This window comes from Equus quagga, chromosome 3 (genome assembly GCF_021613505.1).
Source record: "Equus quagga isolate Etosha38 chromosome 3, UCLA_HA_Equagga_1.0, whole genome shotgun sequence".
NCBI classification, from domain to species: domain Eukaryota; kingdom Metazoa; phylum Chordata; class Mammalia; order Perissodactyla; family Equidae; genus Equus; species Equus quagga.
This window is the reverse complement of record NC_060269.1, coordinates 20,464,206-20,490,058: the sequence shown is the minus strand read 5'-3', so window position 1 is coordinate 20,490,058 and position 25,853 is coordinate 20,464,206. Positions and strand designations below refer to the sequence as shown.

General features: G+C 42.2%; 1 protein-coding gene across 7 annotated transcripts in view; it reads right to left on the bottom strand.

Annotated features, from left to right (window-relative positions):
* Positions 1 to 8,883: 8,883 nt before the first annotated feature.
* JADE1 (jade family PHD finger 1) overlaps positions 8,884 to 25,853 on the bottom strand; it is a 57,661-nt gene continuing 40,691 nt past the window's right edge. For all 7 annotated transcript variants that reach the window (XM_046656127.1, XM_046656131.1, XM_046656129.1 and 4 more), the window contains exons 9-11: positions 21,668 to 22,189; positions 16,175 to 16,292; positions 8,884 to 12,706 (exon numbers count right to left, since the gene is read on the bottom strand). In XM_046656127.1, coding sequence (XP_046512083.1) covers positions 11,799 to 12,706; positions 16,175 to 16,292; positions 21,668 to 22,189 — 1,548 coding nt within the window. In that variant the 3' untranslated portion in view covers positions 8,884 to 11,798. The remainder of the gene's footprint in view (positions 12,707 to 16,174; positions 16,293 to 21,667; positions 22,190 to 25,853) is intronic.

The window sequence follows — 25,853 nt, the reverse complement described above, 5'->3', positions numbered from 1 at the left end:
ACTTTCTAAAATGTTGCTGTCAATTATTTTAATGTATAATTGTAGTGATTCATTTTTAACTTACACAATTTCAAATATTTATAAAATATTGATATTTAAGAATTTGGGAGATTTTTTTTTTTTTTTGCTATTACTCAAAACAGTACTATCAAATGGAATCTTAGGTTCTGAGAATGCGTGGGCATTGAACTATTGCAGTACTGTTGATTTTCGAGATCCGTGTAATTCATTAGTCTCTGCTCCTGGTTTGAACTTGGTGCACTCTGCTTTCTGGTGATTAGAGCAGATAAGTTTGCATCTGGTTAACAAGTTAGGAGACTGTCCAGATAAAAGATAATGAATTGAGTTGGAGGTAACGTGAAAACATTCATGCATAAATATTCAACCAGCATTCAAAAGTTTAGGACTGGTGCTAACAAATTGGAGTAGTCATGAGGTCTTTGGCATGGAGCTCAGGACGGAAGCCATGGAGTGTAGGGGCTTGCCGTGGGGCCTTATGTGATGGGTCTAACTACCTCTTCCCCTCCATTTCTTGTGCTCTAGCCCTGATGTTGGCCTTCTTTTAATTCCATCAATACATCATCCTGCCTCTCCACACAGGATCTCTGGACATACTTGCCATTTCGCACGTTCTTCAGATCACTACTCAAACACCATTGCCTCAGAGAGCCTTCCTTAGCCTCCAGACTACGTTAGGTCCCTTATTGTATTGCTCTTAATAGTATGTTGTGTTTTGCCTGCATTAGCACTTATCAAAATCTGTAATGAACTCTGGGAAATTTTTTCTTTAACGTCATGTCCCTCCCAACAGACTACAGGCTCCCTGAGAGCAGGACTCATGTCTACGCTCACTCATCGTTGTATTCTTACACTCAACATAGTTCCTGGCACATGGAGGGTATTCAGTAACTGTTTGTTCAAAAAGGGAAAAAGAGTTTTTAAGGACAGGGCCTTAGAAAACATCTTCATTTGTTGAATGAGCTCAGGGAGAGGAGTCATTGAAGGAGACAGAATAGGGGCAACGACAGGGCTGTAACCAGGAGAATCCAATATGATGAAACGGACATGAGGGGGAAATCTAGTCTTCTAAATAGGAGGGGACAAATGGCTGCTAGTGTCAAATGCAATGGTAAGACCAAATAATACAAATATGACACTTAAATGGTACTTAGATAGGAGATGCTTAGCTTATTTCCATTTCTTAAAGAATTCTTCATTTGATTGTCTAAAGTAAATTCCTTCCCATGTCATTCACAGACTAATTCCCATGTAATGAGTTGTACTCATATTCATGTTTATAGACTATAGAATTTATTTTTTAAAACTTTTAATTAGAGAAGATGTTAAAATTATATCTGACCAAAATAAATGAGACTGTTGGAGAGAGCACTTCAGAAACTAACATTCAAGACAAATGGGATATTAGTATTATTGTTATCCTTCTTCAAAAAGAAAACCTAATGTCCCAGACTCATTTCCTTAAGGAAATCTTTCAACATAAGCACTTTCTCCAAACTTTGGCCATCGGCACCTACTCTTTACATTTTAATATTAATAACCCTCTCTCCAGTTGGATCTCCTTGAATGCTTATCCTCTGAGAAAAGGCTAAGCTACTAATACGCAGATAGTAGGCCTTCCTGACCTCTGTTGAATTTGCACAGATTTAAGCTATGTTTAGCAACAGAACTGAACGTCTGGTTATTTTTCTTTCAGAAAAGTCTGTTAGCTGTTGATTTCTAATGTAGAAATGGAGTAGAGGTTTTGACATTTCTCATATTGGTCAGTCTCAACTTCATTTACACAGACAGTAAGTATTATTTATTCTGTGAACTGTACTTTAGGAGACAGGGAAAATGAATAGGAGAATGAGAAAAGAAATGATATAAATCTGAAATTGGGGACAACACAGCTAGTTCATTTTATTTATTCATGTTTCTTTATTGTGTCTCTCTGAGGAAGAAAAGAGAGATGATTACCTCTTCTTCCCTTTGTACACAAATATGCAAATTGGGGCAGCCAACAATCTTCTAATTTCTCCTCTGGTGTGAGAAAGAACTGTAACTACTCCAAATATGGGAGAATATTAGCAACAATTCAATCATTCGTTTATTCAGCAAATATGAATATTTCATAGCTGCACAGTCTGCCAAGCCAACTCTCAGACAAATCACAGAAGAGTGAAAAAACACTTTAAACATTTTACTGTAAGTTCTGTTCTTTAACCACAATGTGTCTTATCAATTTTTCCAAAATAACAAATCTGTAATGAGCTTCTTGATAAACATGTTTATCAAAAATAATAATTGTGTTTTTTTAGTTTACTTAAAAACGCGCATATAGAGAGAAGACAGACACTATGATACCCCAATAATATGTAAGAAATCTGTCTCTTACCAGCCCTTAAAACTTATAAAAATATGTGGCTTTTGTGGCAATATTAATGATTTTAGTATTTATATAAGAACTAGCTAAATAAATATGTGAATACTTAGATAACAAAAATCATAGGATGTTCGGAAAGCCATCTTTAAAGTAAATCTTTACAACTCTGGCACCCACCCACCTACCAAGAAAAACATCTCCACTAAGTAAGTGGTCTTTCTAGCCCAAAGGTTCACCACGAAACATCCACATGTGCCCCAGGCTCCCATAGACACTGCCAGTGTACTAGCTCAACCCTGCCCCTGTTTCTTCTACGCAGAAAGCATATTGGAATGTAAACAAATGAGAATAACATTATAGAGAGGACTTTGAATCTCCTCTAGTTTATCTCTCTTTAAATACACATTCTTAAAGTTCACTACCTTATTTTTAGTAATAAATTACTACTGTTACTGGGCACAGCTGTTGAAATTCACTGCAGGAAGCGGGGTCAGCTTACTCTCCCTTGAGATGGCCCAATTCACTTTCCAACAGCTTTGACCATTAGACAGTTCCTCCTCAAATTGAGCTGAAATGTGTCCCCCTGCCTTAGTTCTACCTTGTGCAAGAGAGTAAGCCTAAGCCATCTTTCACATGGCAGGTCTTCAGCCTTTTGAAAATGAAAATAATTGTCATGTTCTCTCTGCACTTAGCAAACATCTCCATTTCCTCATAAGACTTGGTTTGAAGTCTTTGAACCAACCAATCACTGGTCTCCGAAAGCACAACAGTTTGCATGTATCTTTTTCACTCATTGAATAAATATTTATCGAGCACCCGCTTTACACTAGGGGTACTTGGGACACATCCGTCTTATGCCCAAAACCAAGAATTATATTCAAGGTATAAACTATAAATTCCCTTGTTCTAGATCATGACTGAGAGTGGTGGAGAGAGCTACCTGTCCAAGTGTCGGGGGACAACAAAGAATCTCCAGGGGATGGACATGGCTTCAAACTACGTACCCTTCCCCTTCCCCCACCCCACGAAGAGTCTGACACATTCTCTTAGGGAAGCGTGTTTTGAGAATTATTGTATTTAGTGATTTATGAAAATGTACACATAATTTCTCATTCGTATTTAGGATGAAGAAAAAAAGAGAATTACTGTTCTAAGTCCACACCTCCATTAATGCAGCTTAAAATCATGTTAGCTTTTTTGGAAGTTGAATCACACTGTTGGACAGATATTGAGCATATTATTGCCTAAAATCCTGTCTTTTCCAAAGGTTTTGTTGCTAAGCCAAATCTTTGCCCCAGAAGCTGGACTGACTGGTCATTTATGCCTTTTAAGTTTAATTATATTATTACGGTGTGCTGAGGTCCTTTTACCTCCTAATTCTGTCATCCAATTTGTTGTCTTTAAGCATAGGGATCGTATCTGTTTTATTTTGTTATACTGCTGTATTTGTTGCACCCATGACAATTTTTTCTGTACAATGAATGCCACCTACAGATTTGATAAACATGCCACCCATATTTTCATGAAAATTGAAAAGATGAGAACTAGACAGATCTGAGTACAGTCAGTCTCTTAGAGCATACCAACCACCAGCTTCCATAATGGGTAACTAATCAAAACCAGGAGGCGTGGTCATTCAACCCATTTTTAACGTGGCTCATATTGCTGCTCCTACACTATCACAGAAACATCAAAAACGACCTAGCCTTCTGCCTAGAAAAAGTTCACTTATGCCACAAATGTCATACTTCCTAGATCTAGTCTAGTAATCCTGTCCAAGAAGAAAATTAAGTTAGATAGATTTCTTCTTAGTAAATCCATGTAGCATCCTAGTAATCACTGCTTGTTTCTTTAAGTTTATTTAAAACCCTTTAAGTCCTTTAATATGGCATCTTGGAAATTTTCGTTCAATATTTTCATCTTTTTTTCAAAGAATAAAAAAGCCATCAGAACATAATATGATGTATAAGGAAATCTGGTAGCACTTAGATCTGTGGAGATTAAAAATGTGAGACTAGCATCTCCTTTCATATAAACTATAGGGGATAAAAGAGAATGAGAGTCCCATTTCTACAAATAACCAAAAGAATCCGTTGGAGAATCTTTCCCTGGATCTACAATAAACCTTCTCATTTGTATTGATAATGTCTATTTATTGAGCACTTATCATATGCAAGGCATTGTGCCAGCATTTTGCATTTATTATCTCATATAATCCAACAACCTTGCTCGGTAGGTATTATCATTCCCTTTTCAAAGATATAAGGCATCATAAAAGTTAAACCACTTGCCCAGGATTACATAGGTGGAAAGTGGCACTGCAGGCTTTCAAACCATGTCTGTCCAACACCAGATTCCTTCTACTGTGCAACGCCACATCTTTAGAGTTTGCAGAATCTGTACTGGTGATGTCTCTCCCATTTTCTGACAGTGAGTCACCTCTATAGGTTCTCTGAGTACCCTGGAATGCCATTCATCTGAGTCAGGAGGCTTGGACCCTGTAAACAGCTGGATGCTCTCGTACGAGTGCTCTGCACATCCTAGACTTCAAGTAACCCTTACCAGTGTCCATTCTGTCCTTTTCAATGCAAGGACCTGTGTTCTTGATGAAAATACAGACACAAAATAGGATTTGAAAAATTCTACTTCCAGTTTGTCATTCATCAACCTTATTATATAACAAGTCTGAGCTGCGAGTCTTTTTTTTTTTTTTTTTGCCTTTTCTGACTCTGATTCTAACCCAGAAAGCCCTTTTGGTTGTCAGATTATATGCCTTACACAGAAAACTTCCTGGGAAAAGCATCTTCATATCTAGTGGGATTTGGTAATCTTTTCAAATCTTGAAAAGAAATTGGCCATAATGTAAAAAGTCAACTAACTTTAGTGGAAAATAGATATAGATCCAAGCAAAGGAAGTTATAATAATTAGTGGGTTACCTCCTTTGAAGGTTTCCAGATTTCTTTAATGGGTGGTGACAATTTCACCCCCCAAAAAAGCATATCTACCAAATAATCATAAATATATGTTAACTGGTGTTTAGCAATTGTCAAGTGGTTGATAGATTGTCTGAGTTCCTGTGCCAACATAAACATGGGCCTGTAAAGCATGGTGTTTGAAAGGTATTTGCTCACTTTGAGTACTTGGGACTAGTTGAGGCAAAGATATAATCACAAGCATTTGATATGAAAAAGAGAAGCTCAGACAATTCAAACAGTAAAGGTGGGAGCAAAGCCAAAATGAGCCAGAAGAGGGGGAAAGCTCCCTTTGAGGCTGCTAAATGGGGGTGGGAAACACCGGAGGAAAAGATTTGCTTCATGAAGAAATTGTTTCACACTGGTAATAATCCTGAAATTAGAACCATCAGCCAGATTAGTGGGTAAAATAGCCATAATTAACCCATAATTATAAATGCACTATTTAAAACTCAGCCATATATAAGCTGAGTAGTGGTGAGAATGGCAGGATACGTTCATAATACATTAGGAATGACAGTACACATTTTTTTCTTTTTACTACTTAATTTGGCATTGCTTGACTTATTTGTAAAATCTAACCAGACTCATTATACTTTATATCACAAAAATACTGATTTGAAGGTTTTGCATAGCATCAATTTAAAGTCTTTAAGACATTAGTCCTAATTCCAGATTCATCATCAAGAAACTATGTGATTTTAGGGGGCCAGCCCAGTGGCATAGTGGTTAACTTCACGAGCTCCACTTCAGTGGCCCAGGCTTTGCCAGTTTGGATCCCAGGCACACCACTTATCAAGCCATGCTGTGGTAGCCATCCCACATATAACATAAAGGAAGATGGGCACAGATATTAGCTCAAGACCACTCCTCCTCAGCAAAAAGAGGAGGATTGGCAGCGGATGTTAGCTGAGGGTTAATCTTCCTCAAAAAAAAAAAAAAAACTGATTATAAATAATTCTCTTTAACATTCCAAGCAATGTGTCAGGATATAGAGGGAATTAAGTTTTTCTTTGAGTTCTTGATAGCAGTGTTACTTCCTTTGATCATATATGCATATACTTGCTCTGTAAGTATGTGTATGTATGTGTTACATGAATGTATATGACACTAAATTAACTAATTCCATTCTCACTAGAAGAAAGCAGGGACTAACCACAAGCTGACCTTATTGCTCGTTATTCATCAGGTTATGTTCCTAGTCATTCAACCAGTACATTAACATAATGTTTTAAGCCAAGATTATTAGCTTTACTTTATAGCAATTCGTTGAACTGAAGTCCTCAGTCTACTCAAAAACATGTGACCTGCTTTATATGAACTATTTTTATGTTCTGAGAGGCAGTATTGCCTAGGGGGCTCAATCACAGCCTGGCTGGGATTGACTCCCAGCTCTACCACCTACTGACCTTAAGCAAATTACTTAATTTCTATGCCTCAGTTTCCTCATCTGCAAACTAGATGATAGTGCCCACCTCACATGTTGTGAGGATTAAACAAATACGTATAAAATACAGACCAGTGCCTGCCATTTGATAGGCCCTTTGTAATTATCTGCAAAAGTCTAGGGGTTCCTCTGAAGGCTATGTGGCATGACAACGTCAGCTTTTATTGCAGAAGTTATCAATATGGCTATATAGCGTTGGCAAGGTTGCAACTAATTGGGGGACTAATTTCAGCAAGACTTGCGTCAAGGAAACCGGATAAGAGGCTGCTGCAATAACCTAGGCAAGAAATGGTGAGGAGCTATATGGCAAATGGTAGTGGGATCAAGAGAAGTGAAAAATACTGAAGACACATCAGGTATGATATGTAGACGTAGATCACCGTTTTTCTGTGGGAGTTGAAGAAGAAAGAATTCACAATGGACTCCCATGGTTCAGGCTTGGGTGACATTTTCTAAGGCAGGATATAGAAAATGATGGGTTCCAAAATCCCAAGTGCTTGCTACGTCCAAGAGGAAATGCCCAATAAGCAGGCCATCAGAACTCAGGAAAAACCAGATTGCAGAGATACCAAACTCAGCAGCACAGAGATAGTCGAAGTCAAGGAAGTAGATGAAAGAACATACTTGCTTTTATCCTCTTTCCAGTGACCAGGCAATCAGAGCTCTTCTATTCTACCCGAGACTACACATTATCTAATGCAGTTCTGAGCGTTAAAGGGAAATCATACTCAAGATTTCAACCTTGAAGTTAATTGCGAAATTTGCTGCAGATGGCTAATGTTTCAAAGGTAGAAACCGTTTTCTAAGTGATCGGGGTAAAAACAACACGAGTCCCCAGTGCCACATTTCCCATCACATATTGCAGAATTGCCAACCACAGGCCTTTCCTTTGACTCCTGGGGACTTAATTTCCCTAAGGAACTATTGTGGTTATTCAACTTTAAGACCTTGTACGAAGAATCACAGTGATTTCTCTCTGGGGTGTTACTCAGAGCAACATGGAAGTAAATAGTTACTAAGCAGGAACAAGGAGAAATAAACAAGGTTTTAGCCAAATGTATTAACAATTCATGTAAAAAAAAAAAAAGGCCAAATTTTTACAAAAATTCTAAATTAGGGACAGTCCCGCTACCCTGTTGTGGCTCCTGCTCATTGTAATCTACACGAGAATGCCTCACCCACACCAGTTTTGCGGTTCCCAACACATTTTAAGGTGCATTTCATTATATGCTAATTTCTTCCAGTGCTGGTTGGATGAAGACTGTCTCAGGCAGAGAGATCACCAACCCAGCAATTAGAACTAGGGCCTAGGCCCAGTTCTGCCGATGCCTGATGCTGTGATCTCTGACATGTCATCTTTGTAGAATGCAGATAATATCTCTTTGCCCTAGGGTTCCAGAATTCTGATCAAAGGACCGTATTTAAGGAAACTGTTTTCTGAAAAATTTTTTAAAGAGCCTTATAAATACAGTCATCCTGTCATTCAGGAATAACATTTTTTGCCTCAGAAGTCTCATCAGTCAACCTCATGCTGGAGAAATCAATGTCTTGTTCCTAATCACAAAAATAATGGCCTATGATTTGCTAACTGCCTCTTAAGATTCTTTAGCGGCATTGCTCTGTGACCTGCTTGAAGAATCACAACCACCCCAGGAAGATCGTGCATGTTATTCTCTTTCTACACAAGGGAAAACAGTCTTATAAAGGTTAGGTGACTTGGCCAAGGTCACATGGCTGGTAAACTATAGTTCAGCCTTTAAACACAGGTCTCTCTGACTCTGAAGTTTACGTTGCTTTGACAACCGGTTGTTTTCAGATCTAAAATTGTATTCTGGAAAGAGCTCCAGGTGGGGAAGACAAAACTCAAACCATTATCATTTTTCAGTGTCTCACCATCAGAGTTGAGCCAGAAAACAGCCAGTGAATCTGTGCTCTTCATAATCTTATGTTCCAGAATGTTCTCACTCCTGATCTAAATTATGAGACAGTTGACATACACTGATTCAGGACTACTAAGTCATATAGACTTTTAAGTATTTAGAAAAAGATTTCAGAAGACACTTAAAAATGTATTGCAAAATGTACAGCATTTATTCACATACAGACAAAAAGGCACAAATTCTACTAAATAGTTCAACAAAAAAATACAGCTGTCCTCAACTAGTTTTATAAATACTTTCAAAAAGGGGATAGAAATAAATACAGGATTGGGCCATGTAATATAAAATAGTCATCTCTACATATACTTTGTTTAATTTCTGATTTTTAACTCTTCATGCACCTTTTTTTTTCAATTTTAGCTGAATGGACACCAAGCTAGGCACATAGTGAAAAATCCTCTGTACAAGGTTACAAATGTAATGACAAGTTTGTCCATTTCAAAATAATTAAGATTTGTACACAACACATATAACCCTTCATTTAGATTTTGTGTTTATAACCTAACAAATGACATTCCAGGCAACTTTACAAAAGTTTAACTAGCCTACATTTTGACATAATACATTGATCATAATCAAAGATATTTCTTGGTCAGGATGCACAAGGAAAGATAAACCTTAAAAAAAAAAAAAGAAGGAAAAGAAAAGAAGAGCAAATGGTTCCCTACTAATAGAGTGCAAGTTACTAGGTGGGGTTGGTTGCTGCTCCTGGCCACCTCATACAGAGTTCCCAGCAGGACGTGGAACTGACTTACAAAGCTATCATTACACTGTCAGAGAAACCTCGCTCTAGACCATTTGCATTTCAAAGTAGGAATAAAGTGTGGGCTTTTTATTTTTGTGTATTTTGTTTTTGTGTGGGTTTTTTTTATTTTTTTGTTTTGTTTTGTTTTGTTTTGGTTTTTGGTTCAGCATAACTTGGAACGTTTGAAAGCTTTTCAACCTAAATGTGGGGAAAAAACAGGTAAGGCATTGTTTTTGCACGAAACTAGCATTCCTAATAGTGCAAATGAATCTGGTACCTCTTAAATTGGTGAGAGGTCATACACTTACTAGAATTTAGATTTTTCTTTCTATGGCTTGACAAATTATCCCTCTATATATTCTACTCTCACCCAGAGCTGTTGCTGTAGTCAAAAGATAACTGTAGAGAGTCCACCTTCTTCTGTACCCAGCAAAAGGTTTTTGCTCATATGCAAAACTGATTTTTAAATTATGCTATGAGTGAATATACAACTTGGATTCATAAGAAATTTCTAATATCTGTAGCAACAGCTTATCTGGACAGCAGTCTTTCAAAATGAGCCCCATAGCTCAAAAATAGTCAATCTAAAAACCTGGGTCATTCTTTCCCCTCCCCTGAATTAGCTACTAAAATGTATTTGAAAAGTTAAGACTTGGTTTGAAAATGTCATACATACAATGGGGATGCATCGGATCTACTATTTGATCATCTGATAAAACTTGCATAGCAAGATGGAATTCAATAAGCCTTTGTTGTTGTTGACAATCATCTGGAAGACTTGAAAGTTAACTACAGAACTCAAAGCATTATTCATTAAGTATCAGAATGTCCCTGCCACATGGAAACAGATGTATAAATGAATCAGGAATCCGAATACTGATAGTAACAAACTAAGGGGTATTTTAGGGGAAGTTGGGCTTGTTCCAAGTGCCCATAATTCTAAATCTCATTGCTATTTAAACTTTCTTTCTTAGTTTGATTCACAACTACATTGAATTCCAAAGAAAATTAACAGGACCTTAACACTATCCACTGTCTTAATACATACGCACTGCAGTGAGTGCAAAAAAGAACATTGTACTGAAATTTAATGCTAAATTTATTATTGCTGATAACTTACTACTTATTGCCATTTGCAATTAGAAAGTCCAAGTTACGAATTACAGCTTAGAACTCTGACTCCAGAAAACCTATTAACTTCAGTCTCTTTCCTGTATAACCTTGGTCAATGGTAAGAGGTTATATCGCAACTTATTGCCTTCCTATTGTTTTTAAAATATAACCTATTTCACTTTTTTTCTTTTTTCTCTTTTTTTTTTTTCCTTTTTCTTAAGGAATCCGTTCATGTTGGAAGCCCGGATTCCCCGACATATGCACTAGTGGTCGGCTCTGGGAAGTATGAGTCACCAGAGTCTGGAAGTTCATCATTTGAACTTGAATAGCCATTGTATTGTTGGGAGCCAGATGGCCAGGTATTGCCGATGGCCAGGGAAATCCCAAGCTGGCCCAAAAGGCAGTGGTTAGGGTAGGAAAGAGGAAGGTCAAGAGGACTGGTAAAAATGAGACCTCAACTGCCCTTTCTCATAGACAGAACTTTCTATCGGCTTCACTCTCCACCAGTCCTATACCCACAACACATTCAAGGGCTTCAGGCGCAGGATCTTGTTGCATTTCCCCTAAATCTCCAAGCTGAAGCAGCTCTACCCTGCCCCTTCAGATCGTCCAGTGATGGCCCTTGTTAAATCCTCTCCCCCATCTGCTGTATTTACACATGCATTCCCTAGAGGTTCTGACGCTGCCTGTATACTGCAATGCAACAAAAACAGCCTTGTGGGCCAAAGTATAAATATGATTTCGAGATCTATCACAGTCCTAGAAAGTAAGTTTTATGGGCTTTTAAATGGTACATGAGGGTCTCTCAAGAACCATATCTGATTCCATATATTCAGGTAACCAAGAGTTTGTGCTTTGGGAAGAATAAAGAGGGCAATAAAAACTCCTGAGGCTTACTTAAGCCTTGCCCTCTTTAAAAACTTATTTCACTCATTCTCATTTTAGTGTTTAATTCAGCCTCTAGAGTCTTAGCGGTGTCTTACAGTTACAATCTACTCTTGTGTTTCCTCAATAAGTTGCAAATAACACACAATTCTCACAACAATGATTTATAAATGACTGAAAAAAAAATTCAATCTGAATTGCAAGTAAATGTGTGTATCTCAGGAGTGATGGGTTTCTGCTTGTCCCCTGTGTCAGAGCTCTCATCTAACGACTCAGCGACAAGCCCCCAGCACCCCCACGCCACCCATTTCATCAAGAGGCCAGAATGCTCCTCCGGATGATGTCTGTCCTCCTGTTGATAGTGCTGCTGGCGTGTATACATTTCTTTTCTGAGGCCTCACTCTCTGAGTCACTCATTTCCACGTCAGGGACGTACCCGTCGTTCTCATTGTCAGATTTTAATTTGCTTTTTGCCCTCTCCTTGGCTGGCACTCGGCCCAAGCCCAGATAGGGGTAGTCTGAGTGCTGGTGGCAGGCCCCCTCAGCCTCTCCCTGCTGCTGCCGTTCCCCCTTCTTTGGAATCCGGAATCCTCCCCAGTTTTTCACGGGGCTGGCAGGCGTTGTAGGCACTTTGACTGCAGGCTGGTTACAGTTTGCTTTGACGAGGGAGCCGTTGCACTTGGGCACTGTCTCCTTCCGTGTGCCAGGTGCTGACGGCCCCACTCCAGGGGAGGTGGCAGCTCGTGTGCTGTCCAGATGCCTCTGGGGCACGTCTGTGGACCTGAGAGGCTTGTGACTCTGTTTAAAAGGTCTGTCCTTTAAGTCTCCCTTACTGAGATCACAATGAAGACGATGGTCTCTCCTGTTCCCATGCTCTGGCATCACCACACCGTTTTTCTGTTGTGCTGAGATGAGACGCGCTTCTGCAAAGGTCTTTTCAAAACTCAACAAGCTCTCTGGGACCACCATGCCCTCCCTTCTCCCACACAGGTCTGGCTGCTTCAGCAGAGTTTTGCCTTCACTCCCAGCGCTGTTCTGCAGTGGATCTCGCTTATGGGGCTTTTTCAGCGAATGAACCAAGGAAGTCCCCATTTGCTTCCGGAAGAATGCAGAATGCCACTTCAAGTCCTCTATCTTGGGAGCATCAGGGCCCACAGAAGGACTGTTAAACAAAAGCATGTTTTCCAGTGAGGAGGAGGAGCAGGAAGAAGAAGGCACACCTATGAACATAAAACCACAAATAAAGAAAAATTACAGTAGAAGCAAATCCCAAAGAATAAAATTCGAGACCCTTAGCACAGCCCTATTAATGCAAACTTCCCACCCACTGGTACAACATACAGCCACTCAGTGTGTCTCTGCATTCCATCTGCATACTCAACTTGGTACGCTCCATCTTCTAAAATAGCTGGCATTCATGTAATTTTTCATGAAACATCTTTTCAAGGAATAGATTTTCCTTAAAACAAAAGAACTGATCTGATTTTCAAAAGGGAATCCTTGCAGAATCTGTCTAATGGTCAGGCACTGCCTCCACCCCTCCCCCTGGTTATGGAGAGCACCGGCACCGAGTGCTCCATTGGCGCCAGTCGCCTGCCTCCCTCTGGCGGGGGAGCATGAGGGCAGGGGCTGGGGCTTTTTAGGTTTACCTCAGGGTTTCCAGACCCTCGCAGGACTATGATGAGGATAAATACATGTAAATATGTGAAATGAATAAAGGAAGGTGTTTAAAATCATTCTTGACACACAGTACATGTTTAAAAAAAATGTTTACTATTATATGTAAAACCCATTTGCGAAATTAAACTGAACTGTCATTCGACATGAGGATAAGTTAAATTGGTGTTTTTCAAACATTTTTTTATGCAAATCACAGTAAGAACTAAATTTCACAACATAAGCTAGTAAAAGCTCACTTTTTATGGAATATTAGCCTCCATCATTTGATCTGCACTCTGACATTTTCTGCTCTATTTCGCTTGTTTTAACCTACTGAATTCATCTTATAACCCACTAATAAATTGTAACCTTCAATTAGAAAAACACTGGGTGAATGAATTCCTACTACAGTGGAGCACATCAGAAGGGCCAGGCTTCTGCAAGAGCCTCCAGAGCATCTACAAAGGGCAGTTTTCATGTTTTCTGTCTCCCATAAAGTATGAACCACCAGGAAAACAAGGTTCCACCCCAGAATACCAGGCAGGAACCCATATGAGAACCTACTGCTGCACAGACTCGGACACTGTGCATAAACAGAACAGAGCCAGCAACTCTAAACGTAGAATTGTCATGACCACAGGGGAGGGTGTTCTACCATCTGCTGGTTTGGAAATGCCTCCTTTCTCAAGAGTCAAACGTTAGGGTCAACTTTCACACTACACTTATATTTCTGAATCACCTACTGTGGGAAAACAGAAAGGTAAGGGGAAGTGACATTTTCTGAACTCTGATTTCCATCTACTTGACTTGGAATCCATGTCTCTGAAGAGCCTCCGACTCATGGTCTCCTGTACAGACTATCTCCACTGAGGATGCTCTCATCCAGCAGAATGGCCCTACCCATTCTCAGAATCACACAACAGAGTTTAAACCATGGACCCTGAATGACACATATAAGTCACAGCCATCTGCTCTGCTTCACTTGCAATCATTTATCTTACAGGCAGGAGATTGACTTGAGGTATGAGTAAGAACAAAACTGAAAGTCTAAAACTGGAAGGAAAAAGAAAAAAAAAAGAAAAAAAGGCATCCTAAAGGTTTTCCACTTCACTCCCTGTGGCATCCCACAGGAAGTTTAATGTTGCTTTCAGCCGATCAGACCTAGTATGGTTCATATCTCAGAGGGAAGGCAGGATGTGTTTTCCTTTTCTGGGATAGCAGTAGGATTTCTGAATGTAGATCTACATTACAGCTCTGTTACACAAAACACTTCCTAACTTTGTTAAGACTCTCAATCACTTACCCAAGTAAAAACCTCAGCCATGAAATGCAAAAAGCTGCCTGTAATATCCATGAAAAATGACTGGTAAGTGAAATCAGATGAAAATGCTCTTTACAGCTTATTTTTATAAGTAATCACTCATTACATAACGACCTAACAAGAGTCACAGAAAGCCTTCCAATGGCAAAACTCCACAGGCACAAACTGCATCAAATGATCGCAGGCAGCAGCCGCTTAGCCTCTGCTAGCTGGAGGCTGGGTGACCTGCACCAAACAGACTTCCATGTGGCTGTTACACAAAGACACAAGGACAAGGGACAGGACAGGTCCCGTTTATTTGCAGTCAGGTAAGAATAATGAAAAGGCAGAAATTCACCTTACAGAATCTGAATCAACCCGCTTTTACATATGACACCCTACTTAGAAAAATTTATTTTAAAAGTTTTACAGCTAAACTCTAGACTCTAGCTAATGATATAAGCTTGATACATCTGGAAAATATTTACTCTTGGGAAGAAGCTATCTAGGATAATATTATTAAGTTAATGCCATTAAAACTATTAACACTTCAAGAATATCATTTAAAACTCCCTAAGCTTTTTTCTTTGTTCAGCTGACAAATTTACCTCTAGTCACATAAATCTGGTTAGTTTTAGGTAAACCAGAATTTGGATTTCAACATAATAGGTTAGAACAACTTCTCTGTTGTTCCTGCATGTCCTAATAATCTACAGAGACAAAAAGCCACAAAAGCAGAAAATAAATGAGCCCACGGTGACTCCGTAAAACCGAGCAGGGCGAATGTTGCTGCTGTACCTCTGAAGGGCAGACCAGCGCAGCAGAGACATGCTCACCCAAGACCTACCTGCTCCACGAGTCATGATTCTGCCTGATCCACACTCAACAGATCTCCTTCCCTGAAGTCCTTAAAATACTTGCTTTCTGGGGCTTATGATCACAGAACGTTAGTGCTGAAAGGCACTTGAGAGCTCAGGATTCTGCACCAAACCCCGTTCATAGATCAACAGAGTCCCAGAGAAATTTCACAACTTGCCCAACTTTGTACTTGATCGCCAAGTAACTGACATGTTCTCCAAGGCGGAGGAAGTATATAGCTCACTTTTCTCTTCCCCTTTGCCTAGCCCAGAGCAATGTAAAATAGAAGGTACTAAATAAATAAGCACTTTGTGCGGAAACTCAAAAATATCCAAAATTCCACCTACACCACAAAAGTCCATTATGAATGTTACCTAACATGGACATGTATCTTAAGCACAGTCTTAAGTTATATTTACCCTATGTAACAGGTAGATCCAAAGGCTAGATAATCTGTAAGTCTTTCTAGGTATCTCCATCATACCTTACATTTATCGATTGCTTTTCAATATAAGTTACTGTTTCATTTGAATCTCACAGCTGTTCCCTGGAGGCAGCTTGAGATCTCATCGTCATGTTACATATGAGGAAATGGGGGAGACTCAAAACTTAACACTTGCTTGTGTTCGGCCTGTGAGTAGAGGATGTAAGACGACCCATATTTTAAGGCCAAATTCATAGCCCTTTCGCCTGTACCAGGAGGCCTCAAAGGCCTGAAGATTTTCGTTAGATATGAAAGTCTGTGCTTCTTAGATTCTTCGATAGGCCAGATAAGAGAAATTTAAAGAAACTATTGTTTTTTTCCTTAACAGAGTGTTACCGCTTACAAACCCCTGCTCTACTGTTGCACCTACAAGGGCTTAATGCATACCTGAAACTCTTTCTTGCTCCAAAAGCTTAGTGTAAAGATTGAATATCTGTTCCTGGACTTTGCACACAGATCGTTTAATCTTTTCCCTGCGGGTCACCATGTAAGTGAGGTTCCGAACCTAGAATGTAGAGAATAAAGATTCTCAGTAAGCAACACATTAGAACAGTACTTCGATGCTTGTTTTTCTTTACCTAAGAGAGATGTGTCCTACTAGGGCCTTGACTGACATTGGAAATCAAAATGTACTTTAAACATTTCATCTAATCTCCTCCTTTTGGGCTGAAGGATTCCACATATACCCCTCAATGTAGGCAGCAGCAACAGAAGAGAGGCTGTAGGAAGAACACCTACAGAACTCGGACAAAAAGCCCTGCCTCCTCAGCCACACCCAGCTCATCCCGGCCAAGAGACCGTTGGTGTCCAGTCTAGAGTTGCCAAGGGACTCTGCTTCTCTCCCCTCACTATCCTCTTCCCGTGAATTCTATTGTCAAAGGCTTCAGAGCAATTCAGAAGCCACCTCTGCTGCACTTTATCAAGCATCTTCTGAAGATGGAACTAGGTAAGCACACAGTCAAGGACCATCAGAGGAGCTTCCCCAGAGATGACCCTGCACAGGGCCCACTAGAAGACCAAGTGGTCACCAAGAAGCCACATAAGCTTCTTATGTCAACTAGACTCTGAACTCTGAAATGCCTGGAGCTGACAGTTAGCTCAAGTGTACTGCAGAATGTGAATGCCCAGGAAATGTCCTTCTTGCTCCTGCCGTTGATTTGCTGGGTCAACATCTCAAGTCCAGGTCTGTCTCACCACCTGAAAAACTGATGCTGTCCTCTTCCTGATTCATTTGTAAGTACCTGAAAAGACCCAAGTGCTAAGAGCTCCACTTTGCATCTGACGTGCAACCACTGGGGAATTACACACATAGTCTCACTAACCGGTACTAACCGCCACTTAAACTCGTTCCCCATTTTTAAAGCCACCTGTGATCAGTCAATACAGGAACAAAATTTAATGACTTAGTCAATAAACCTCCTTAAATCCTTCAGTCCTAAAACCTGTTGTAAACCCAACTAGATTACATGAAAACACAAATGTCAAACACAACAAACCAGATATACAATTAAACCCTTCTTCAGGAAGATGTGGACAAGAGCTCCCCAGTTAGCCCAGAGGCAGGAGTGAAGAGTGACTATGTATTCCCCATCAGCTCCTGTGTCAAAGGCATGACTCCATCTCCTAAAAGCCTTCTTCTTTATGCTGGGGCAATCCCTTCCCCTGCCACCTTCCTCGACATGGAAGAAGGTCGAAGGTCACTAGCCTTTTCTTTTGGCATTGAGGATGGCAACAAGCCATAGGTACTGACACCTCTCCTAACGTCTTCACTCCTTTCAGAACCCTCACAATTACAGCTGTTCTTGCCCTAGCTGTGTTCCAGGCAGTCTTGTTTGCAAGAGGACATGGGGCATTAAGAGGAACAAGCCTGCTGACTTCCACATTTGCATCATGGTGTAATTTCCTGGCCTAAGGCAGGAACGCCAAGTCAGGCTTCTCCTGACCCTAACTGATTCACTATTCATTTAGGATCTCCTAACACTTCTCTTCTTGATTAAAATATATATATACATATATATATCTTAAAATTAAAGAATTGAAAAGAAAATCACTCTTCCTGTCTCAAAGTAAATATTTTGATGGTTAACGCACATTCTTTCTCTGACAGGCTCATACTCCCAGGAAGCAGGTGTCCTTTACAAAAATCCTGACCAATTTAGGGATGGGGGTGGCTAACAGGCTATTCTCTTAGATAAATACTGTTCCCCCCAGGGGAGATTAAGAGTGGAAGCTCGAAAAGAGGAAGGGGTCGAACCTAGATCCTTATCATAGATTGAAAACTTTTGGAAAAACAAACACAGAACAGTTTTTACATTAAGAGAGGGAATCCAACTTCTGGAAATAGGAAATGGAAACAAATCTTATAACATCCTAAGAGTAGACAGGTTACTCGCCTATTCAGGTCAGGTACAACAGAGACACATCTCTCTTAATTGATAAACATTTATCCATGGAAATAGAAAAGAAGGAAGATAGAGAACTTGAACTTTGTATATTATTCAAATTTAATTTTGGTGGCTTCAACCACTTCCCCCAGGAAGGGTTTCACCCTGGCTGCTAAGTGGGAAATCCCACTTCTACTCCCCATGATCTCCGATGAGAAGCATTGGAGTATAACCCCAAAAAGCAAAGGCCAGGGTTAATTTTCAACTGAAACAAATCAGCCCCCGAATAACTGGAGCACAGGTGAGCACATTTAATAGCGAGCGCCCTAAACCTTACCTCCGTTACACACAAAACACTCCTCACAGGACAACTTCCATCAGCAGCCCCTGTATGAGGAGCTGAACTGAGCGTCTGTCCTCAAAACATACCTGCCTCGCCCTTCCTGTGCACAGCTGGACCAGACTTTCTCCCCTGCTTCATCTTCTCCCACAACCCACTTTTGACTGCACTCTCACACCATGTTAAACCTGAGTCAGGCCTTCCGCGAAAGCAGTGGTTCTCAAAGAGAAACGTGTGGGGGCCCTAAAACACAGAACGCTGGCCCCCAACGCCCAGGGTTTCTGGACTCAGAGGTGGGGTCCACAGACTGGCATTTCTATTAAGTTTCCAGGTGATGCTGCTGCTGGTTGGGACAATTTGAGAACCACTGCCCTCAGGAATCGAAGAATGGTTTCAAGGGGTTTTCTGGAATCCCAAACACTGCTTGCAACCCTAAAGCTTAACATGCCTTTTGTTCAAGGATGACTGTAGCCTCTATCAGATTTTTAAAGGTGACCCTTTCCACTGAGTGTTGAGTAGGACAGTCCCCCAGGACCTGGCCCCTTTCGATGCCCTAGCCAGAAGTGCAGCTGTCGCATGTCTTCATCTGAGCAAGCACTCATTTGCTGAACTCATGTTCACTGCATCTTCTAGAAGATAATGTTTAGGGGAAAGGAATCCCACCAGAGTGAAGTGGCCTTGGAAACTTGACATGGCCACCTGCCAGACATCAGCAATCGCATCTTCGGGTTCCCAAACCCTCCTGAATCCATTCCTGTCCTCTAACTTTCTGATCCAGAACTGGCATTCAGTGTGCAAAATGCCCTGAGGTGTATATTTGCAGGAAGGAGCAATTACCATTATCGTTCATCAGAGTTGCTGGCATTTCTAATGAAGACTACTCCTTTGTCAGCCTAGGAATGGCCACGTGCCTCGAGTACAGTCCCATGTAGTGACTGATCCTGCATACCTGCCGTGAACTGCTATTGTGTGAAATGGGCAGAGCTCCAACTTACTTGAAAAACAAAGTAGTCATTTATGACTTGTTCTCATTGTCACCTCTGCCCTGATGAGCCTTTGATCTGACACATTTGTTTATAATTACAAATAACTGTGCAACTCTCTGGGGTGCAGCAGAGATTTCAATATTTTTAAAGCCTCCACCATCACAGGCCTCATGGCAAATTATGGAAAACACATTTTTCATTATAATAGACCCATTTTAAACTGACACTAAATTCCCTAAAATCTCTTGGGCTCTTTAATAGACTAAATGTAAGTAATGCCACACACACACAAATCCTGATTTATTCCCTGTTTCTCATACATCATTGGCATCATTCTACTTAAAAAGCAACAGTGATGACTCCAAAGAAATATTAGAATTCAATTTTAAGTGCGAGTTAATCTGAGTAACTTCAGTACAGAAAAGAGTTAGTACACCACAAGCATTTTCTACACTTTTATTTTGTGGTGATTGAGACAAACACAGTCCAAACATTAGACTTCTCGTCCTCCCTCCTGAGGACTATCTGACTCCACAGCTCATGCACCCCAAGTACAGCGGTTGTCGGGCTGGGATAATGGCTTCCCACCAGGATTCCAGTTTATCCTTCCAAACCCCTTTCTCATCTCTTAACAAAAATGCCACACATGCATGTGGCTCAGGCAAGGTCTTCTTCACACTCACCACCGGGGGGGGCACGGGAGCAGGAGAGCGTCACAAACCCTCCTCCCGCTCCGCCTTGGTTCCGCCTGAATCCGGAATCTTAACCTGGTCCCGGAAGGGGCGTCATGACAAGCTGGCACTGGGTCATGGACTAAAAGGGTCTCTAGTGAACACACACTCCCTCCTATGCCATCTCTAACAGGGCCATGCAGGACTCTGTGAGATCTGGGTCTTTCGGCTCAATCCTTCGCTTTGTCCCTGTTCTCTGCCTACACTCTCATCTCAAGTCATCTATGAGTCAGATTCTCTCCCAGGCAGGTGAATCACTCCCCGCTAATAAGTTAGGTGCTTGGGGGAGATGCATTAACTGTTTCAGGCCACTTGGGTTCCTTTCAGTGCAGGCTGCTTCAGGCTGGAAAGCCTCAGTCCCATCTCCTGCGCACTAATGAATTTAATCGTAGCTGCAGTCGGGGAGTTGACGCAGAAGGTGCTCTAAGACACATCCCCAATTAGCAAGGCTCAGTCAGAAACTACCTACAGGGAGCAGGAGGCCCTGGGGAGGAGACAGCCCACTCCTAATTATTCCTGTAGCAAGGAGGGAGGTCCAGACTGGGACTCTAAAGGTAATGGAGAGTGGGGGAGGCACAAAGCAGCGAACAGCTGAAGGAGGGCCATGAGCCGAGGCTCCAGGCAGCCAACACCATGACACTCAGCAATCCAGTAGTGTGATACAGTAGTGTGCTGAGCATTACTAGGGGCTCCTCAGACAGATCTGATGGCCTTGTGCACCAGGATCCCACCCAACACGCACACGCACGGACACGGACACAGGCGCACACACACAATCTATGTACACAGCCTCAGTGATGACTTAGCACCTCACTGCCCAGAGCACCTTCTGTAACAGATAAGCATGTGTACTGAGTCCACGCACACACACCAGCACCCACGGCCTGCTCCACTCTGTGACAGCACTGGGAATGCCCCTGCGAATCAGCCAAGAAACAAAGAGGGCCAGAGAGGCAGTGCTTAGCTCTCCTGAATGAGCCATCACCAGCACCTCGTGTTTCCCCAGGCTGAACACGAGATTCTCCTACCTCTGCCCGCCCCCCTCACGATTAATTAACTCCCTTCTGGTTTTCTAACAGTTTGTAAACAATTCTGAGCCAAGGCCCTTGTCATTTTCCTGGGGCTCAGTTCCCTCTAGCTCTAGGATGAAGGGGGGAAAAAAGACACACCCCATTTGATCTTGCAGAATAATAACAAGTATTAATGGGAAAGTGTTTAAAAATAAATCAGAGAAGCTCCCCACGCTGTGGCAGTCTTGCATGTATGTACAATGAGTTTACCAGCCCATAAATATATTTAACCAACACAACCTCATGCTGCAGTATGTACAAGGGTCTGAGAGTAAATGGACTGGCTACCGTTCCTTGCTCTGGGCAAGCGGTCGCCTCTGTGCAATCTTCTTCTCTAAGTCACTACAAGGTGTCAGTGTCAATCATTACCCTCTCCAGGTCCTGCCGCAGGTGAGTGAACAGCTGCAGCCTCCTAAACAAGACATCCTGCTCCCGCTTCGCTAGATTGTCCTCTTCATCTTTCTTTGGAGTGATCAGGGGTTTGTTGAAGTTCACCTTCCTCTTCAACTTCCAGTACTGGTACAGGAAATCCACTACTTCCTCGGGCAGCCGCAGGGCCCTGGCAACATCCAGCAGGTTGACGAAGGTATAGAACTCATCTTCCAGCTGTTGGAGCTTCTGCTTACGGACACTCACCCTGTGGGCCTCCTCTTGATTCTGCTCAAGGCTGGCAAAGGGCTCCAGCGCATCCCGGGGGGAACACTCAGGGGCCCCATTCTCCTGAGCAGCCCCCTCGCCGAGGCTCTCCTCGGGTTTCCTATGTGAGCTATGCTTCGGGCAGTAGGACTTGAACTTGACTTCGTCATTCTCCGCCAAGATGGTCTTCATCTCCAGGCCCCGGTCAAAAGCACAGGTCACATGGAAGGCCGTGCGGCAGTTCTTCACAGAGCACTGGTAAGAACACACAGAAAAGACGATTATGAACAACAGTGACTAAAGCCCTCAGTGCTAGGCACACGCATGCACACACAAACAAACACACACAAGCAGGGCTGTACTTTAAGCGTGTGCCGGGACAGAAAAGTTTTACGTGGACTAACCCTGGCAGACCTAGTCATGTTTTAAATAAGGTAAGGTCTGGGATTTAGGGAACTCTTCGGAGGAAAGGTTTTGTAACCAAACCATAACTCTCTCAGAAAAGCATCTGCACCCAAACAGCCACCTCAAGCAGACACAATCATACGAATGGCACGTGCAGACAAAGGTGGTCTGGCACTCAGATTATAACTCAAAAGAATGTGCGCTCGATATGCAGAGTAGACTTGTTTTTCCTTATAGATCTGAGTTCTCTTAGTGTTTATCTAAAAAGCTTGAATGGTAAGACTCTCCTCAGGAAGAATGACTACCAGTCAAGTTCCTAAAGGACCGTGAATCCTCATTCTTACCCCCAGCCAAGAAGAGTCCCAGCACAAGTGGGAAAATAAACAGTACATTTCCTCTAAGCAGCCACCGGCTGCTCCCAACTGAGAGTGAATAAAAACTCCCGAAGAGTGAAAAAGAACAGAAGATGGGGAGAATCCAGCACAGGAGGGATAGAGAAAGGTCTCCCACCCATGAGGAAGCTTCGTCGGATGCAGAAAGGCTTCCAGGCCAGTGGAGCCGAGCCCTAACACCTGTGTGTGCCACGCCTGGCAGCGCTGGCTGCTCCCAGTGTCCTCTGGGACTGACTGCAGAACCATGAGGGACCTGCTTCCTGTGGGTCACAGGGAGGTCAACCCCGAGGAAAGGCATCACCGGGCTCTGCCTTCCCTCCCTGCTAAACACTCCCCCACCCCCCAGTGCCACATCAGGGCTCCAATCTAGTGGCTTTGATCAAGCAGCAAGCCACAGGCCTGCAGGAGAGAAGTGATTAACTTCTTCCTGTCTGATCTTGCGGGGTGAATCCCTGGAAGGCTCCTTGTGGTGACTGAAGCCAGTCCCTTAAAAGCAACACTGTATTGTGTGAGGCCAAGTGATCCCTGGGCATGCCACGGCTGCAGAGAGCAGCAGAACCCAGTGGCCCTGGGCCAGCTGAAAAGCTTAATTAAACTCATTCAACAGACCCTGAATCGCATAACCACGAATGGCAGAGGCTTGAGTTGAGCTTTTTCCCCTAATCATTTCAGTATTTAAGAGGTGACTCACTGCCAGCCATGATTTCTTCCATTATTATAAAGTCGCTCTTACCCAGAAGTTCAGAAAATCCAACTCTTCACCATTCCCCCATTACAAACACTTGATGCACATAAACTAACATCAATCTGTAATTTTGTCTATAAATAACCTCAATTCCAAGAAACGTGTGAACCCAGCTTTAGTGGCAGAACACACACATACACACCTGGCCACTTTCATTAACACAGAGTGCTCCTCCCTGTTAGCACGCGGCCAAGTGGGAACAGATGACGGAGACACTGTCTGTGTTTGGCTTAAGCTACACTTAACCCAAGCGCTCCAACCTTAAAGAGGAATGAGCTGCGGCAGAATATTTATCCAGGACTTTGTAAAGGCGCCAAATGGCCTTCCTCTGGGTTTTCCTATTCAGGTTGACTCAGCAAACAGATGTTACAGAAACGTAACCCAGAGCCTTCACAGCTGCAGACATTTCAGAGAGGAATTCTTTAATAAAATCAATCCATTCTGTGAAGATATAAAAAATCATCAACCTTCCTTGGCCTCTTCTCCTTCGAATTAATCTTCTGGGAAAAAGAGGTCAACAGCAACAAAAAAAGTCATTTTATCATCTGTCTTCAAAAGAGGAACAAAGATCATTCGCCCATCTCTTGTAAACATCAGTTAAGGACCAGGATTGGTGAGCTCAGAAAACGGCATAAATTCTCTCCTCAGAGAACATCAAGTAACTTACACGAAAATAATTTCCATGTTCCTTGCTTTGCCATAGCTTGTTTCCTGCAAGTGTTCACACAGGTATGTCTACACACAAACACACATACACAGCTTTATGCCTTTTTTTATTTTGAGGCTTTTAAAAACCTCCTCCCCCATTCTCTCCCAATACAACTCTGGGGCCAGAGGCCTTGGTCATGTTTTAGTTTTAAACAGATTCTATTCACATACAAAAATCGGCACTGTTTTCAAGGTCTGCAGCCAAATCCCACCAGCTGTCTCATGCCTCACCCTCTGAGTATTTCTGTTAACATTTTTGATTCTTGAACTCCAGTGGAAGTGATAACGAAGAAAAGTAGAACTACTCGGCATGTAAAATGAAAAGTTTTGAAAACCACCAGTCAGTGAATACCCTACCAACAGAAATATTTATCAGCCAAAATACAAACTGATTTTACCAAATGAGGTTATTTCTTTAAACCCCAGGACTGGCAGTTGGACAGTCTGCTCTCAGAATGTGAAGCAGAGGCTGAGGGAGAGCCCGTGGCCCTGAGCTGGCACCTCCCAGAGGAACAGCTGGCCTTGATCTTTAGGGCCAATGTCAGCCACACACTGCATCTGGAGACCTTGGTGCAACAACATTTCAGGCCTCGTAAGTCATGACTGTCTAGATGCCAGTAAGGTGAGGCCCAGAAATTAACTTCTTAAGCAGAGTTTTAGACAGCATGAAAAAATACACAGCATGCCATCTCTCTCTCTCTCCTTAATTCTATCTGCCTTGTGACTTTCTAAACGTGTGGATATGGAAAATGCAGACAAAATTTTTACACACAAGCTACACACACAAACACAAACACACACACACACACACACACACACAAAGTGCCACAAAGAATAAGATATCCTGGGGGCCAGCCCCATGGCCAAGTGGTTAAGCTCGTGCGTTCCACTTCGGCGGCCCAGGGTTTTGCTGGTTTGGATCTTGGGCGCAGACATGGCACTGCTCATCAAGCCAGGCTGAGGCGGGATCACACAGGCCACAAGTAGAAGGACCCACAACTAAAATATACAACTATGTACCGGGGGGCTTTGGGGAGAAGAAGGAAAAATTTTAAAAAAAATTAAAAAAAGAATAAGATGCCCAGATTGTGTTCAGATAACAGCTTCTGCAAAGAACACTTGGTACAGCACCTCGTGGGTGTCCCTCTACCCAGCTGGTGCTCCAAGGAAGTCTCTGTTTTACCAAATGCAAAAGCATCAGCATGCCAAGTTGACTTCAAACAGTGTGCGCCTAAGGTATGACACACCCTGTGCGCACACCTTGGAAACCCACAGCGTCAGGAGGCAGCCACAGAGGCAGGTCTGCCACTCGGCACTGTAAGTACAGGTGGGAGGTGTCCAACCCGCCCACATCAAGACTCGGCTTCTTCTCTGGAGGTATCTGCCTGTAGAAAGAGCTGCAACACCAGGCTTGGGGCAGAATGGGAGAAACCACAGACAAACTGGAATTGCCTTACAGCTCAGCAGACTTCCGAGTTGCCCTGTGATTGTTAAAGAAGGGGTTCTGGTTACACTGGATACAATCCACGAACTACAGGTATTCGCTCGGGGCTGGAGTCGTTCCTCAGCAACCTCTGATGGGCTGTGAGAACCTTGTCCTGCTTCCTGGATTCTAGTCCCACCTCCAAATTCTAATAGGTTGCAGAGCCCAACCTCGTCCTGCTCCCTG